The 15,952-nt window shown below is 35.5% G+C and overlaps 1 protein-coding gene across 1 annotated transcript; it reads right to left on the bottom strand.

The window, feature by feature from the left end:
* Positions 1–10,765: 10,765 nt before the first annotated feature.
* Positions 10,766–15,654, bottom strand: LOC149785596 (5-hydroxytryptamine receptor 3A-like). Its single transcript, XM_089979913.1, has 2 exons — positions 14,824–15,654; positions 10,766–14,787 (listed from the first exon to the last, which is right to left on the bottom strand). The coding sequence occupies exons 1-2, from the start codon at positions 15,247–15,249 to the stop codon at positions 13,981–13,983; spliced, it is 1,233 nt and encodes a 410-aa protein (XP_089836039.1). The 5' UTR covers positions 15,250–15,654; the 3' UTR covers positions 10,766–13,980.
* Between the last annotated feature and the right edge of the window lie 298 nt (positions 15,655–15,952).

Below are 15,952 nucleotides of genomic sequence, written 5' to 3'. Positions count from 1 at the left end.
TACTACGTTATTTACCAGAATTGTACAAAATCTTAATGGTTATTGTTTTACAATTATTGGAATCTTTAATAGGTTTTTTCTTCTAAAATAACCATGTCATCTATATTAGCTCTGTTGACAAGAGAGTTTTCCCATTGTACAATATATTTTATTCGTGATTCTGTAAGTCCATATCCGCGTTTTGTGTTTATAAAATGTTCTGTTACACGTTGAGTCACATAATTTAGTGAGCCTGTTTTTTATCGGAGCAAGAGCAGCTATGTCTGGTTCATTTAAACGATACATTGCGTAAACAACAGTGGACACTGGATATGCGTTAAAGTAGTATGGTTTGTCGATTCCGGTGAAAATAACTGGTTTAGAATTTTTATCTATTATGACGACATTGTTATGTCGCCGTGATTCCTTAACAGGGTCGAGTTTATCGCGAATAGTCCAAGTCGGACAATCTTCGCTGATACGTTCGACAATAAATTTTATTCTGAACATATACTTGATATCGTCAACAAGATTATTGACTATAGTAGCCACTCGTTTGTTATTCATTGTGTAATCAATTAAAATACTATCACCATCAATTATAAAGGTCGACCTAACATGAGACACACCATCATTAATAAATTCGTTCTTTGCTTATTTGATAAAATCATGCAGCTGCAGTTCGAATGATATTTGTTTTCTGTCAACTAGTATTCTGTTAAAATCGGATTTGGTGATGTGCCCTTGCTCAGTTGAGGATTAATATTTAGTTCTCTTTCAAAAAACTTGTCTCTGCTCTTCTTTGGTTCTCTTGCGAACAATCTCTCTATTTCACTCGCGGTTAATAACGATTTTGTCTCATTTCGTAAGTTTTCTTGTGCAATTTTCGAACTTGGGAAAGCAGGTTTTATCCCTGTTAGACCAAAATACTGTTCTTGCAGTTGTTTTGCAACAGTAGAATTTGTCTATGATAAGTATTGAACGAGCAGAGCTTGGATCATTACAAATTGTGGTTTTTAAAAAAACGGTTGGTAAAGTCCTCAATACAGGTTACATACAAATTAGTATTGCGATCCCCGGCGAAACAAAAAAGTATTATGCACATATGTTTATTTATGAGTATTTTAATGGGGTAATTAATAAAGGTTTTGTTGTTGATCATCTTAATCAAAAAGGACTAGACAACCACCTTGAAAATTTTCGAGCAATTTAAGAGCAATCAAATCAGGTGAAAATTGAAGACGTGGAAAAGCTGGAAAACTTGGTTAAACACAAAATCCACAGTGACCAGTAAAATCAGTTAATTTTGATTCATGTGAAATAATAGAATTTAATTATATGTACTCTGCTGAAAAATATTTTAGTATTCATCCACATTCAATACAAAAAGTAGTTGAAGTTATAACCAATTCAGCTACATCAAAGATGTGAATTCAAAAAATAAAATTAATTTATTTTGATCAGTAAATTTCGCATCTACCAAGATCACTTGTCAATCATCCTATTTTTGTGTCCAACCTTTGGTCAACCGGTCACTAACAAATCTACCTTGTCGGATTCATGAGAAAACAACAGCGAAGCCACGAAGTTGTACAACGGGGACGACAAGTTTTTCTTAGAACGATTTGTCAAGAAAATGAAGCCTTGTATTTGTTTTACATCGTTTTTTTCCACCTATGTTTGGCCGCCTTTTGGTCGGTTGACCACGCTTTCTTTTGTTATATTTTTAGGTCAGATTACAGTACGGTAGCTCTGTGAATCTAGTATGAATTTAGGTCACTTTTTATAGTATCTTGTTCATAAAAGCATCCGATTCTACAATGGAGGTTTTACTGATGAGTAACAAAAATTTGTCGGTCGCCAATTTTTTGGGTCGGTCCATCCTTTCCTGATGTTACTTATAGTGCACATACCACTTGAGACCCAAACGATGAATTAACATTAGACCCCCATGCTTAACTATCTAGGGAAAACTGTATATATTATTGAGTAACTATTTCACATAAAGAGTTTTTATTGTTAGAAATTGTGGCATTATAACATGTTATATCTTGTTTTGGTGGGAATAGGTGGTTTCTAACAGAAATGAACGATTTCACCGTAACCTTGTTTCGGTTATTTGCAGTATGTTTTATTTTCAATCAGTATCAATCAAATACGTCAGAATATCTGGCTTATACTTGATTTGGTTCTTAAATTGTATACTAAGATTGACACTGTCAAGACAAGATATACTAAACAGGAAGATACTCGGGATGTACAAATTGTCAGTGAACGTTATACGTGTTTCCTTCATTATCGCAAGAATCTATTTTAGAATCCACCTTTAAAAGAAAGGTCTATCAACAACGGGCAAATGTGTTTTTCTTATGACGTTGTACACGACATAGAATTCAATATTCGTTCATTTCGATCGGAGAACTAAAATACTTGTAGAATCTGTCATTGTCGTGGATGTCTTTGGTTGAAACGAGAGATGTGTTTCCACGAAGAATATCAAACAAATTGGAGAAAAAGTGACGGACAGCGTTTTAGCTGTGTAAAAGAATCCGCATTGAAGTGTGTGCAGTGGTCAAGACATATCGATTGATTGCGGACCCGGCGATTGAGTCACGAATAATCTTCGATGGTGGTCTCATTGCCATCCACAGTAAAAAAAAATGGAAGATAAATCTGACAAAAGAAAAATATTTTGGCGCGACTGTGTTCGATTTGTCTGATCTTCTTATGTAGGAGTTTTATTATGACTAATCAAGTATATTAATACTAACGATGTATATGCGCAAATTCGACAAAAGCGCGTATCCAGTGGATTATCCACTTTTTAGCAATAAAAATGAAAAGGACGTGTGGAAGTTTAAGGACAAATGCACTGGAAAACCCAGTGAAGAAAACATGAGAATGAGTCCCAAAATGTGTTCGAGCTTGGTTGGATCAAATGAAAAAATTAAGAAAGAAAAGTTGTTCCCTGGGTAGTGGTTGTCCCCGCTGGATACCAAAATGATAGATTTTTTTCTGATAGAATAACTACTAACGCGTATGGGTACGCGCAGATTAAAAAAAAGATATATTGGAGATAGTTCTGTACTTGCGGGAATGACTTATTATTCCTCTCGCACAAACGCTCTACTTGGAGGTTTTTACCTGCCATGGCTGGAACGCAGAGCGGTCTGCATGTGCTAAATGGTAGCATGTTGGTTGCCCCGGTATGTCAATTCGGTTAGAGATCGTAAATGCATCGACAGACCATACCGGGTAAATAGAACGACGTTGTCCACCTTTAAGGTCTACCGGTGCACGGTATTTCCACACCGGAATTGCAGATGACCTGCTATCATTCTCTCTGATAAGATGATAATATTGGAGGGTATAGACGGTCAAAAGACGGGGAAGGCACATAAATACCTACAGAAAACTGTACTTTTTGTAATCGCAATTAAAAGTAATATCATACCACTACGTTAAGGTTCGCCTTAGTGAAAACCAGCAAGCATAAATAAAAAAGCGCAATAAGAAACGATAACGGGCTCACATTTCTCTAGCAAAGTTAACTGGAAATGTCCCTGTATAGTTGATCCAAACAAAAATATGCGGCCTAACAAAAGAACACCTTAGTGACATTAAAATGTTTCAAGCCTGAGATGACACAAATGCAAAAGACCGGTGGAATATTTCCATTCTTAGCAGCCATACTACCCATGTTTGCGGCCACTGCTTTCGCGGTGGAAAATGCGGCTACGTTAAGGGCCGTCGAAACTGCATCAAGCATGTTGTAGACGATACAAATGGAAAAGGCATTCGACTACCTGGGACAACTCGCCGAATATCATCAGACAGTTGTATGACTCACATAATATCTTCAGACCATGTGTATCGGTCGTGGCCTCACCGATGAGGGAAATGGAAGCACGTCAATTGACCAGTTTTTATGTATATAACAAAGAAACTCAAACATATCCGAGGTGTTTTTATGTGGGATGATCTTGCATCTATTATCCTCTGAAAACTAGACATGGGACTCACTGGGGTCTCGTACTTGGTAACGACTGGACATCGTTCTTAATTTGACTCGTACGGAACTGCACCGTCAGGTGAAGTTGTTGATTATTTACATGGTAGTGGAAGTCGTCTACCACTGTTTTATTTAGCATCACAAATATGGATGGACGGACCCATATATAGATATCTTCTTGTCGAAGCATTGCATGCATCTGAGGGTTCACTAAGACCACGTGAATACGGTGTTACCAGACCATCATATCCACTCAAATTTTATTTTTGACAGGGACAAACTGAAAACTACCATAGGAACCATGTTGGTGTAGCAATACCGACTCGAGCGATGCTGGTAAAATAATCTCATTATGGTGGCATTCACCAATATATGTATATTCAGAACGTATAGCGGCTGCCAAAAACAATCTCTATACAATTAGTATTCGGTACTCGGTGGATATTGAGGATAACATGGTTAGCATGGCAGAGTGTTCGATTTACACCAAAAAAATGAGTAAATGTGTGCCAGTGTACATCAACCTGTCTGAAGCAGTGTATTAGTCAGAATTTCACCTCACATTTAGTATGAGGTTCTATTTGTTTATCTTTGCCTCGGTTGTCGCACTTTTTGAATCCACCAATGGCACAACTCAGAATGATGTCTTCGGATATTCGTCAGTCTATGCTCCTAAACGACTGTCTTCGATGCATAGGAGATGATCTCCAGGTCGATAGATGTACATAATACTCTCGGTATTGAAGTAAGTAAGACGGTCTCGTAAAAACTATAATACGTAGTACAGGTTGAAGGGGCACATGCACATTTGTGCGCAAGCCTCTAAATGCAATTAACTAACTAAGGGATAAACTCTTGCAAAATTCGTCATGTTTTATCTGGATCAGACACATTGAAATAGGAGTTCAGCGTGAAGGTCGTTATCACTTATCATTAGATTTCGCAAATGCTCGTTATCTAAATATGGTTTAGTGTCATTGAAAAATTACTGATTATTACCGCTGTAAAATCTGTACTCATTTAAATTTTTCTTCAATGAATCTCTTTAGATATTATTCTTTTTAAGTTTTTGGCTTTCTCATACGGCCCAGTTCTTTGCTTGTTATGAACATTTTAACTGAGAATATAATTAGTTTCTGACTTTGTTTGAAATAGGTAAATCAAGTATCGATGTTTTCCTTTCGTTGATTTATGAAAATTACAATTTCAATATATATTTCAACTTTATTTGATCGCAAATGAAAAGACATTTCATTAAATTAACTATTTTGATTTATTTAAGTTAGATTTCAAAACATTTCACTGTTTCGTTATTTTTGTTTTATATCCGTTAGAAAAATTTACTTTAAATTTCGGACACGTGAAGAGATATCAATAATGCCCAAAAATTAAACATTAAAATAAATACCAAAACAAATAACAAGTTTAGGAGCAAACATTACCAAATAGAATATTTGAATTTTTTTTTACGAAAGCTATTTAACTTTGAACTCTGTCATAAAATTTTATTTAAAAAAACTGCAACACTTATCATCCTCAGAGTAAGTCCACGTTTCATACTGCAAATCATTTTGTATGCTCCTGGTTGAAAATGCAATGCATTTCATCTACTGTGAACTGAGAAGGATGTTACATTGCTTTCTTACGTCAAATAGGCCAGGATGCTGCAGAATCACATCACTTTAATTACGTTGCACCGTGAGCTGTATCTAGATATTTTACGTGTGCCACAGTTTAATATGTTATTTTCTTTAAGAGATGTCATAGCATACCCTTGGCACCGATGTGATGCCATGCTATTCCTGGTTCAGGAAAATGCAGCCCAATCTACTGTTATATTACTGAATTTCTGGGGGCCCCGAGTAGCCGAGTGGTCTAAAAGGCTCTCCGTTACGGATCACTGCCATCTCACCTCTGTCTGCGTGGGTTCAGTCTCGCATTCGGCTAATGTGGGTATGTGAGAAAGCTTGCCAGTAGCTTCTCGAGGGTCGGTGGTTCTTTCCGGGGATTTCCCCAGTTCTTCCTCCACCATTAATACTGGCCGCCATGTATAGCCTATAGTACCATGTATAGCCTATCGTGTGCTGAAAAATGGCGTTAAACCCTACAACAACAACAGCAACAACTGAATATATATGTGCTCCGCTTCTTGTTTGTTTTTGTTTGTTCGCAATATATCCCGTGCCACGTTTCCAGCATGTTAGTCCTGATAGTAATCTTTTATCATTGTTTACAATGCCTTTATGCTTATGCTAGATCCTGTGTCTGGCTTATTGTACGCTAATGACACATGTATTTATTATTTTACGTTCATTGATTATGTAAGGTCTCTGTTACGCTTGGAGCATGTTTAATTTATTATTTTTTTTAATTTATTGATCTATCGTGTTCTAAGTCATTTGGAATTCGAATTAGGAGTGTATACGTTGATTTGGTTTTCATGTCGTCTGCTTTAGATATTGAGGTTATTTGTGTACAGTAGACACGTATTGACAATACCTGGCCAGATTTAGCAAATTCCGATTTAATTTACATGTATGCTTGTTCTGGTCTCGTTGTTCCCTTGAAACAAATGTGTGTGTGTGTGTGTGTCTGTGATTTGGATTTTGAACGAAGCTTTAACGCTTTTTCAGTCATATCGCTACAATATCTGCATTGTGGCAGTTTATAGTGATGTCTAGCACTGGAGCATCATGCCGCAGACATGTAGCAAGATGTTCCACCGAGTCACATTATCCTGACACCAGGTCGACCAGTCTTAACACTAACCTCTTAATGCTGAGCGCCTAGCGAGGCATCTGTTAGTACCATTTTTATACGTCTTTCGTATGACTCGACCGGGGTTCGAACCCACGACCTCTCGCATCTGAGGCGGACGCTCTAACCATTAGGCCACCGGAGCGGTCCAGACGTCTGAAGTATTAAGGCACGAGTGAATATTCTTTCTCAAAACATTCGTAATAATTCTAACCAAGACGCAAAACAGATTACGGGATGAGGGTCACAAGATCATCTTTTTAGAACAAAATTGAAACTTTTTACATGCCTAACATCACGTAATCCCAATAAGGCCTTAATTGAAATCAATGGTTCTTACTCTGGGAAAGAATAAAAAAAAGGTTGTTTATCAGAACTGCCACTGTTTCTGAATCAATGTCAGGAACTAGGTCAGCATTAGAAACAATGTCTCTATAAAATTGCTTACGTCAAAAAAATTAAAAAATCAGTTAGAACTGAACTCTATTCTGGACAATATCAAATCCAGTAAATAAAGTTACATTACAATAGCATGTAATGAAATAAAAAAATTAAACTAACAAACAAACAATTAAATTAAATCAAATATAAATTAAATAAAATATCATAAAAATTATTAACGGACCACTTGAGACATAAAGATATACTGTGTATCGAATCGATTCAAATAAAATAGTGTGCTTTTTCACCATACGGTGTTTCAAATACCATATCAGTTTTTTTTTATTATATCCTTTTACGTTCATTCCTCGTCTTTTGGTTCTATTGCATTAAATACAAAATATGTACGACGTAAAATTACAGTATCCAAAAGTGGAATGTTTTACTTCCTTATTAGATCTTTAATATTTTCCTCCAAAATGTTTCCTCCGGTGATTTCGTTGGCATTACAAGCCAACCGTCCAATTAATATCAAGGTAATAAAGGCTGATCACATTACTATATACACGCAGTGTGCAATAACAAGGTAATAAAGGTTAGTCACTTTACTATATACATGCAGTGTTCAATAACAAGTTAAAAAAGGCTAGTCACATTACTATGTACATGCAGTGTTCAATAACAAGTTAAAAAAGGCTAGTAACATTACTATATACATGCAGTGTGCAATAACAAGGTAATAAAGGCTAGTCACTTTACTATATACATGCAGTGTTCAATAACAAGTTAAAAAAGGCTAGTCACATTGCAATATACATGCAGTGTGCAATAACAGGGTAATAAAGGCTAGTCAAATTACTATATACATGCAGTGTTGAATAACAAGTTAATAAAGGCTAGTCACTATACTAACGCATATAGTATCTAGTATGCAACATATTAATACGGACCATCGTGTTTCCAGATTATATAGTTAAGTAGACAAACTGGTTACTATATTTCCCGATCAGTTCTCTGGGCACAGTACTGTTCCGATATGCATGCAAATATCTGTTAAAATTTCATTGGTTTTTTTTCCTTGCAGTGATGTGGATTTAAAGTCAGTTTTGCTATCTTCATCAATGTTCTGAAATGCTGAACTTGAAAATTTAATAAAATCATAAAACATGCATGTTATTGTGTGCCTAGTCCGCTGACAAAGTCAAAGGTTAAAGGTGTAAATTCCTAAGAAGTGATAGTGTTTGTAATTCGCACCTCTTAAAACTCTGTTAGTTTGCATGCACGTTTGTAGGTAAGTAGGTAGGTATGTGTGCAGGTAGGAAAGAGATAAATACGAAGGTTGGTAAGTAGATAGTGGGGTATATAGATAAATTTAAAAGAAAGATTATTAGAATTGGAGAGATTTTACCCATCAATCCGGCAATCAGACGAGAGAGAGAGAGAGAGAGAGAGCGGTATGATGAAGCCAAATTGTAACTGGTTCTGTGGTGTCTCAGTTACGTTGACCATAGTAAAGGCACGTTGTCATCAATTACTCTTAATTTATCACTATTCATTTTACAGGGTTTGCGAATTATGATCTTGAAAACCCGTGTTTCTTTACGTGCACTTATTGCTTATATTAAAAATTTTGTGTGGTACATGTCAAATATCTTTTTTGTTATCAATGATCTTCTCTTGTGTTTTCTTTTGTTTGTTTTACATCATATTAATTTTATTTACTGATAGGAATATACTGGATTCTTTTAAAAATGGGGTCCGCCTTTCGTAACGAGATCTAATGACCTATTTACGAGTCTGTCGTAAACGTTATTGAACCTGACTAATGGCTCTACCTCAAGGGAACTTCGCTTTAAGTATCCAAATTAAAATACAAAGCGTTTTAAAATATACTTTGTGTTTATCTTTGGATTAAGCAACGCGCAGAAGCTGCCAAATGTACTTTGTGTTTATCTCTGGTCTTAGCTTGGTGCGAATGTGCGATTAAGAGTTTTAAGTTTTAGTTTTGTGGAAGACAAAGACATATACAAACATGCAACAAAAAACCGCGACATTTGGAAATGATTTCAGTGCTAACAACATTGTAATAAAGTTAGACTAGATTTTCGATAATTTCGTACAGTGTCATTTTACTGTCGATGAACGCTGTATTTCGGGGATAAAAAAAACACATAACTATACTGTTCACAAAACTATTGTTTTCTACTGATCTTTATCCTGACTCCTGGACGTTTTTGGCCAACTGTGAGCACAGAGCACAGAAAAATAGCGAAAGCGTACCGATTTCCATCATCACTTAACATTCTTTCACAATAATTAAAGCAGAAGTTAATTTCAACACATTTACGTACTGAAGCGAACAGTGGTTGAATGTAAGTCTTCCTCAAACAGAACGTTTCGTACTTATTGACCTAGCTCCACTAAGTGATAAACATATTTGTGTACTGATTTACGTAACTACATTATGTACTAAAGAACGCTATGAATAAAACCAAGTGTCTCATAAACACGCCGTTTAGGTACTGATTTACGTAACTACGTTATGTACTAAAGAACGCTATGAATAAAACAAAGTGTCTCATAAACACGCCGCTTAAGTACTGATTTACGCAACTACATTATGTACTAAAGAACGCTATGAATAAAACCAAGTGTCTCATAAACACGCCGTTTAGGTACTGATTTACGTAATTACATTATGTACTAAAGAACGCTATGAATAAAACAAAGTGTCTCATAAACACGCCGCTTAGGTACTGATTTATGTAACTACATTATGTACTAAAGAACGCTATGAATAAAACTAAGTGTCTCATAAACACGCCGCTTAGGTACTGATTTACGTAACTACATTATGTACTAAAGAACGCTATGAATAAAACAAAGTGTCTCATAAACACGCCGCTTAGGTACTGATTTACGTAACTACATTATGCACTAAAGAACGCTATGAATAAAACTAAGTGTCTCATAAACACGCCGCTTAGGTACTGATTTACGTAACTACATTATGTACTAAAGAACGCTATGAATAAAACTAAGTGTCTCATAAACACGCCGCTTAGGTACTGATTTACGTAACTACATTATGTACTAAAGAACGCTATGAATAAAACTAAGTGTCTCATAAACACGCCGTTTAGGTACTGATTTACGTAACTACATTATGTACTAAAGAACACTATGAATAAAACAAAGTGTCTCATAAACACGCCGCTTAGGTACTGATTTACGTAGCCACATGGACGGCTTCTTTTTCTACTGTGAGCATAGTGCCCATAACGAAATATTTTCGAATGAACGCAGCAAATGTGGCTAGTGTCAGATTTAAGATATGTCATTTTGCGCCACACGCGATGAAATTACATACAATGTTGGAATTTCCATATCTGAATTGACCCCAACCTAAGCAAACCTTTCGACGCATAGATTTTAGACCCAAACTAAATCCTAGATTTGGCAGGATCAATGAAATGTACCCTATGAAGAAATATACAGCTGTTTTACATTTTGTATGGGTGTGTGCAAGTGTTTTGAAAAAATGACAAAACTAGAGTAAAATAGCCTTTTATTACACGTAAGCAACTCTTCTTCTTCTTCTTCTTCTTATTATTATTATTATATAACAGGATCAACACCAATTCTAAGATTAATCTCCCTTTGAAATTTGTTTTAAAACCAGAAAGCGATTTCAATCTATTGGTGCCCTTCTAAAATGTTCCAGCAATAGATAATAATGTGAATTATAAACTATAGTGTGGTGGTTATGTTTTGCAAATTTATCATTGTGGTGTTCATTATAATTTAAATGTACATCTGTGTTAATTTTGTCCTCCTTGTTTCTCTGAAACAAATGCTGATCCTTTGAAATATCCTCGTACTGGACGCATTGGTAATACAACTTTTGGTAAATAGTGTCAAGTGTGCTTATGTGTTTTCACACATTTCATAATGGTAATGCTAATTTTTGAATACGTATTATCGTACTTCTACACAAGATGGTGATACACATTTAAAAAAAACAACTGTTTATCGTGTGCACGTTGTGATCCCCCTCCAGTGCTATGAAGTTGTGTCGAAACAGATTGGTTACTAAGACGAAGTTGAAACAAGCAATTGTTGACAAACGTACAATGCATAAGGACGACGGACAATACATAACGGACACATGACCATACAATGAGTTCACTTTACAGCAAGGTCCGGTGAAGTAAAAACTGATTATTAGGAGTTTGAAAAGCAAGGACAGACAACAGGAGAAAACATTTCAGCTTTGCATTGAACATGTTACAATCTAATGTCGGAAATGCTTAGATTTCTAACAGTTTGAGAATAGGCTGATAAATATTTGAGACCAAGATGTTTTACTTTGATTAACACATGAATGTGACTTTTTTGTACTGTAATTATTGTATCCTGAATGATGGGTTGGCATAGTAAGGATTTCCTTTAAACGGCATCAAGTTCAAAGGTTCAGTCATCTAATCGTTCAAAACAAATGTTAAAGCGTTCAGTCGTTCAGGTCGGAGGTTCAAGCATTCAGTCGTTTGAAGAATACAATTCTAGTCCAAGATTAATATCTATATTGACATAAGCGTACACATTTACATGTTTTCGTTACCAATGGATAAAATCACTACAATATACAAGTAGATAACAAATTGCATAAACTTTATACAATGAAAACAAAAGTCATAGTACAAAACTAAAGAAGTCTTAAACATTCACCCATGCGAAAAGAACTGTTTTGAAAGAAATGTAATAATTCAAAGATTGTACTGAGGAAGATACGCGTATTAAATATTTGACTCCTAATTGGTGTTTGTAGGTAAATAAAATAACTGATAAGCCAGGGAAAAATCACAAATACTAGTTACTCGCAGTGATATACAAGTCTACTTTTTCAGATTTAATAAGTACTAGAAAATATTTATTATTGAATTCTAATTGTTTAAATTAATCAAAATGGTTTTAAAATTATCTTTGGCTACAGTTTAATTACAATATTGATTCAGATTATTTTATGAAATAGTTAGCAAGCACTTACTGCCATGTTTTTTGTTTTTACGAATTCTTAGCAATTAGTCAAAAAGTAGAACCGTATTAAACGAAAACAACAATTTAATTTTACATGTATTACATCATGCAGAGTATAATCGAACACTTGGTTATTTGACTTTACCAACCAAGACGTGACTTCTGCTATCAATTGTATACTAGTTTGATGACTCTTCACAACACTAATCCATTCTTACCTCACTTTTCGGCCTTTCTGAATCTTTCAATAACAAGATCTTGCCTTTCTATAATACATATAAACACATTTCCAATTTTCCCAATATTCCAGTTAGATTAGCACTGAAAGACTTGCTTGAAAATACAAAACAATAATTGCTTGAGAGATTAATTAGCGATTAGACATGATATGGCTTTCTAGCCATTTTTACATTATTTCCTAACCGACAAACACGCTAGAAACCTGAGTATAGTGAAATAACTACTCCAAAAGGTTAGCAAAAAAATGAAGTCGTTTAAATAAATGAAACCTTACAAAAAGGCAAACGAACAGAATTAAATTAAAGTACAGCACAGATTTAAATAAGCAAACCGTTTTTAAAATATTTATTAAAGAAAGAAAGAAATTTAAAATAAAACAGTCTGTCGACGCCAGCATTCTCCAACAGTTAATCAGAGTATGAAGGCTAGATTGACGAAGGAAATAGAAAAAAGAACTCATTGATTGTTTTATTTAGGATCTGGTTTGATGTCTAAATTGGGTCTAATGGAGATAAGAGAAGACGAGATAGCTGGCCCAAATACTAGAATTTAATCGATATCACAAAGTGATGCATACATTAAGAGGTGAAATAAAAGACACCCCTTCAAAAACAAAACACAACTGGAGAAATTTGTAATATCCTGAACTGATTGAATGACTTCATTTTCAGCAAGAATTCATTACTAATATCACGATTCACAAGTAATTTACCATCTTAGTTTGTAAAAATACTTATTGCAAATAATGAGAATCAAGAAACAGCAAATAATTCCAATTTAGGTCACAATTATATATTAGCCACTAGTGCAAGTAATCGTTAAAATAATAGGTTAACAGTAAATAAGAATTAAAACGCTTCCTTCTGGCTAGCTCTTCACTGTAAATGATCATATTTTGACTTCAGTGTGTCTACGCGTGAGAGAGAGAGAGAGAGAGAGAGAGAGAGAGAGAGAGTAATCATACAAATAAATTTCAAATTTCATAAATTTTGAAGTTTATGTGGCAATGATTTAATTTACGGTATTTGGAAATAGAAAATGTGAATTAGATAGAGCAGGGGTGCACAACCCGTGGACCCCGGGCTCCAGCCCGTGAACGTGCTCTGTCCGGCCCTCAGGGCAAATTAAAACAACACAGATATCTGGCAAGTGAACAGTAATTATATTAAAGAAATTTGTGTTTGCGGCCCTAGAGTGGTCTTAGAAAATGCAATCTGGCCCTTGGCAGAAAAAGGTTGTGCTCCCCTGAAATAGAGGGATGTAAAAGCCGAAACATTTAAGTATTATTCAACTCGAATGCCACAATGTTTATTAAAATAATAACTGTAGTTTAATGTTTGTCCAAATCTCTCATTATATGTATGGATTCGCATCTATGGTTGGGTATGGGTCTTCAGAGGGATAAATTCCCCATATGACTTACAAGTTCACAAGCAGGGTTATAAGAAATTAGGTTTCATCACGCAGAATGGTAACCATCCTTAATTTCGTTGTTATTTGCTGTAAGGAATTTTAACTATAAAATGTAACCAGCGTATTTACAAATAGAGCAATGGTACCTTTAGCCCATTTTGTTACATTATTGCCTGGTTGGCTTCTATCATCACAATAAACATAGTAGAGGAGATGATTAACCATAGTAAAGAAAAGATACACAAAACTTTGTCCACCATTCCGCTGATGTCTTTCCAATTTACGGCAACGGCTAACTCCTTATTAGCCGTGCACATTTGATCCGATTCTTTCTCCAGTTTGAAGGACATTTCCTCCTTCTTAGTGACAGGTATCTCATTTATAGACTCTGGAACGAAAGGCAGTACATCATTTCGTGCCGGCGCACAAACGCAGTTCAACTTCCGGGCGATAGCAGCCAAAAGTCGAGGGACAGGCTTGGATTCCGGTTTGTGGTACAGTCGAAGGTTGAGTATCGTCATGATGCAAATGAAAGCACTGAGGGAGAGATTCACCAGCAGAAAATAGCAAATCATGGCCATGGGCTTTGATGTCTTTGGCAAATTGTCTCCAACGATCGTCAGAAAAACGGCAAAGGCCAGTAGAACTGTTATGCAGAATGAAACCCTCTCTCCAGATTCAGCGGGCAAAATAAATACCATAATATTCAGAATCCCCATGAAAATAATTGGAACTAGTACATTTACTAGAATGAATCTGGGTCTTCGTTTCATTTTGATAGTGAACTTAATGTATGACAAACTCTCAGTTGTTCCTGAAATAACGGATGTCGATGTGACTTCCCACTCACCATTTTCAGAGAAATATGATTTCAAGACATAATCTTTGCTTGCATATATTGTTATTTCATTCGGAAGCGACCCCCAGGGAATCATCGTGATATTGCAGGTTTGGGCATCGTAAGGATAAAAAGTTACATCGACAGCTCACGTTGTCTGAAATACATCTCCTGGGCTATAAATAGAAATACCGCTATTGTAATATCTAACTTTCATCCAGTCTGCACCAATAGGTTTAAGTGTGTCAAATGAGTTAGTAACTATCAACGTAGGCGTCCATACGTTTGGCTGGGGAATCATTATAGTGTTCAAACCATTGTAGTCTGAGGAATTCCACGTCATGCTGATGTCCTCCCATATGATGTAGATAACAGCAACAACAGAGAACTTTTCAAGCACTTCATCGAATTCCTGAATGGCCACTAGATCCATTGAAATATACAGAATGACTGGTTCGGATTGATCAGCTACTGGTCGAGTCAGTTTGTCATATCCATTCAAAAGATCTTTCATCAGCTTCATGGAATCGCTGATCGTCTGTCCGTACACTGCCAAAATAATACAATAGAGCACCATAACTTTGATCCCCATCTTGGTTTCTGCCAGAACGATAAATAAAATTAACAGGAAATCGCAGTTTCACGATTCTGTGTCCCATATAATCCGTTAAATTTCTAGCACTAATAATCGAACCATTGAATACAATAGCTGGAACATTTTGAAAATAATTATACACAGTCTAGAAATCAATGACTTTTCACCTAGAGTTGCTTTTTTCCTAATACACCATGTCAGATAGTTGTCGATATTATAGCATTAAGATAAACTAGCAATTTTTGGCATCCTAATCCAACAAACGTAAAGCAGCTCTTGACTAGAATCCTCATCAGTTACAAATGTTTTGGTCCGTTAAATATAAGGCACAAATGCCTATAAAGTTTACGTCAACACTAAATTTTAAGGCATTTCAGATAACTTCCCCCAAATTTATGTAGATACAGCAACAACAAGAAAGCAAGCACCCACGCTTGCTTCTCAAGAGACAATGACCAAATCTTAAACAAAAATCAAATTTATCAAACAATGTTATTATCTGTCACACATCTTGTGTGACGTACCTGATGATCATGATAGTTTATGTTCATCTGCACGAATCCGTGACAAAATAAATCCCCTCCTGCCTTAATTAGATAATTAATTCCCTGCAAATATAATATATGATTCACAATTTGGAATGAGAATACGGTCATAGCTGATAATCATCGGTTATCTTTTAATTCATGGGCGATTTTCT

This window comes from Sinohyriopsis cumingii, chromosome 13 (assembly GCF_028554795.1).
Source record: "Sinohyriopsis cumingii isolate HCF-2022 chromosome 13, ASM2855479v2, whole genome shotgun sequence".
NCBI lineage: Eukaryota > Metazoa > Mollusca > Bivalvia > Unionida > Unionidae > Sinohyriopsis > Sinohyriopsis cumingii.
This window is presented reverse-complemented; position numbering and strand designations above follow the sequence as displayed.

Bases quoted from the DNA above. Each gene is read 5' to 3' on its own strand.
- LOC149785596 (XM_089979913.1), bottom strand. From the start codon at position 15,249: ATGGGGATCAAAGTTATGGTGCTCTATTGTATTATTTTGGCAGTGTAC. The intron at 14,788-14,823 runs GTATTTCAGACA...GATGTAACTTTT, and splicing joins CTATTTATAGCCCAGGAGAT to TATCCTTACGATGCCCAAAC.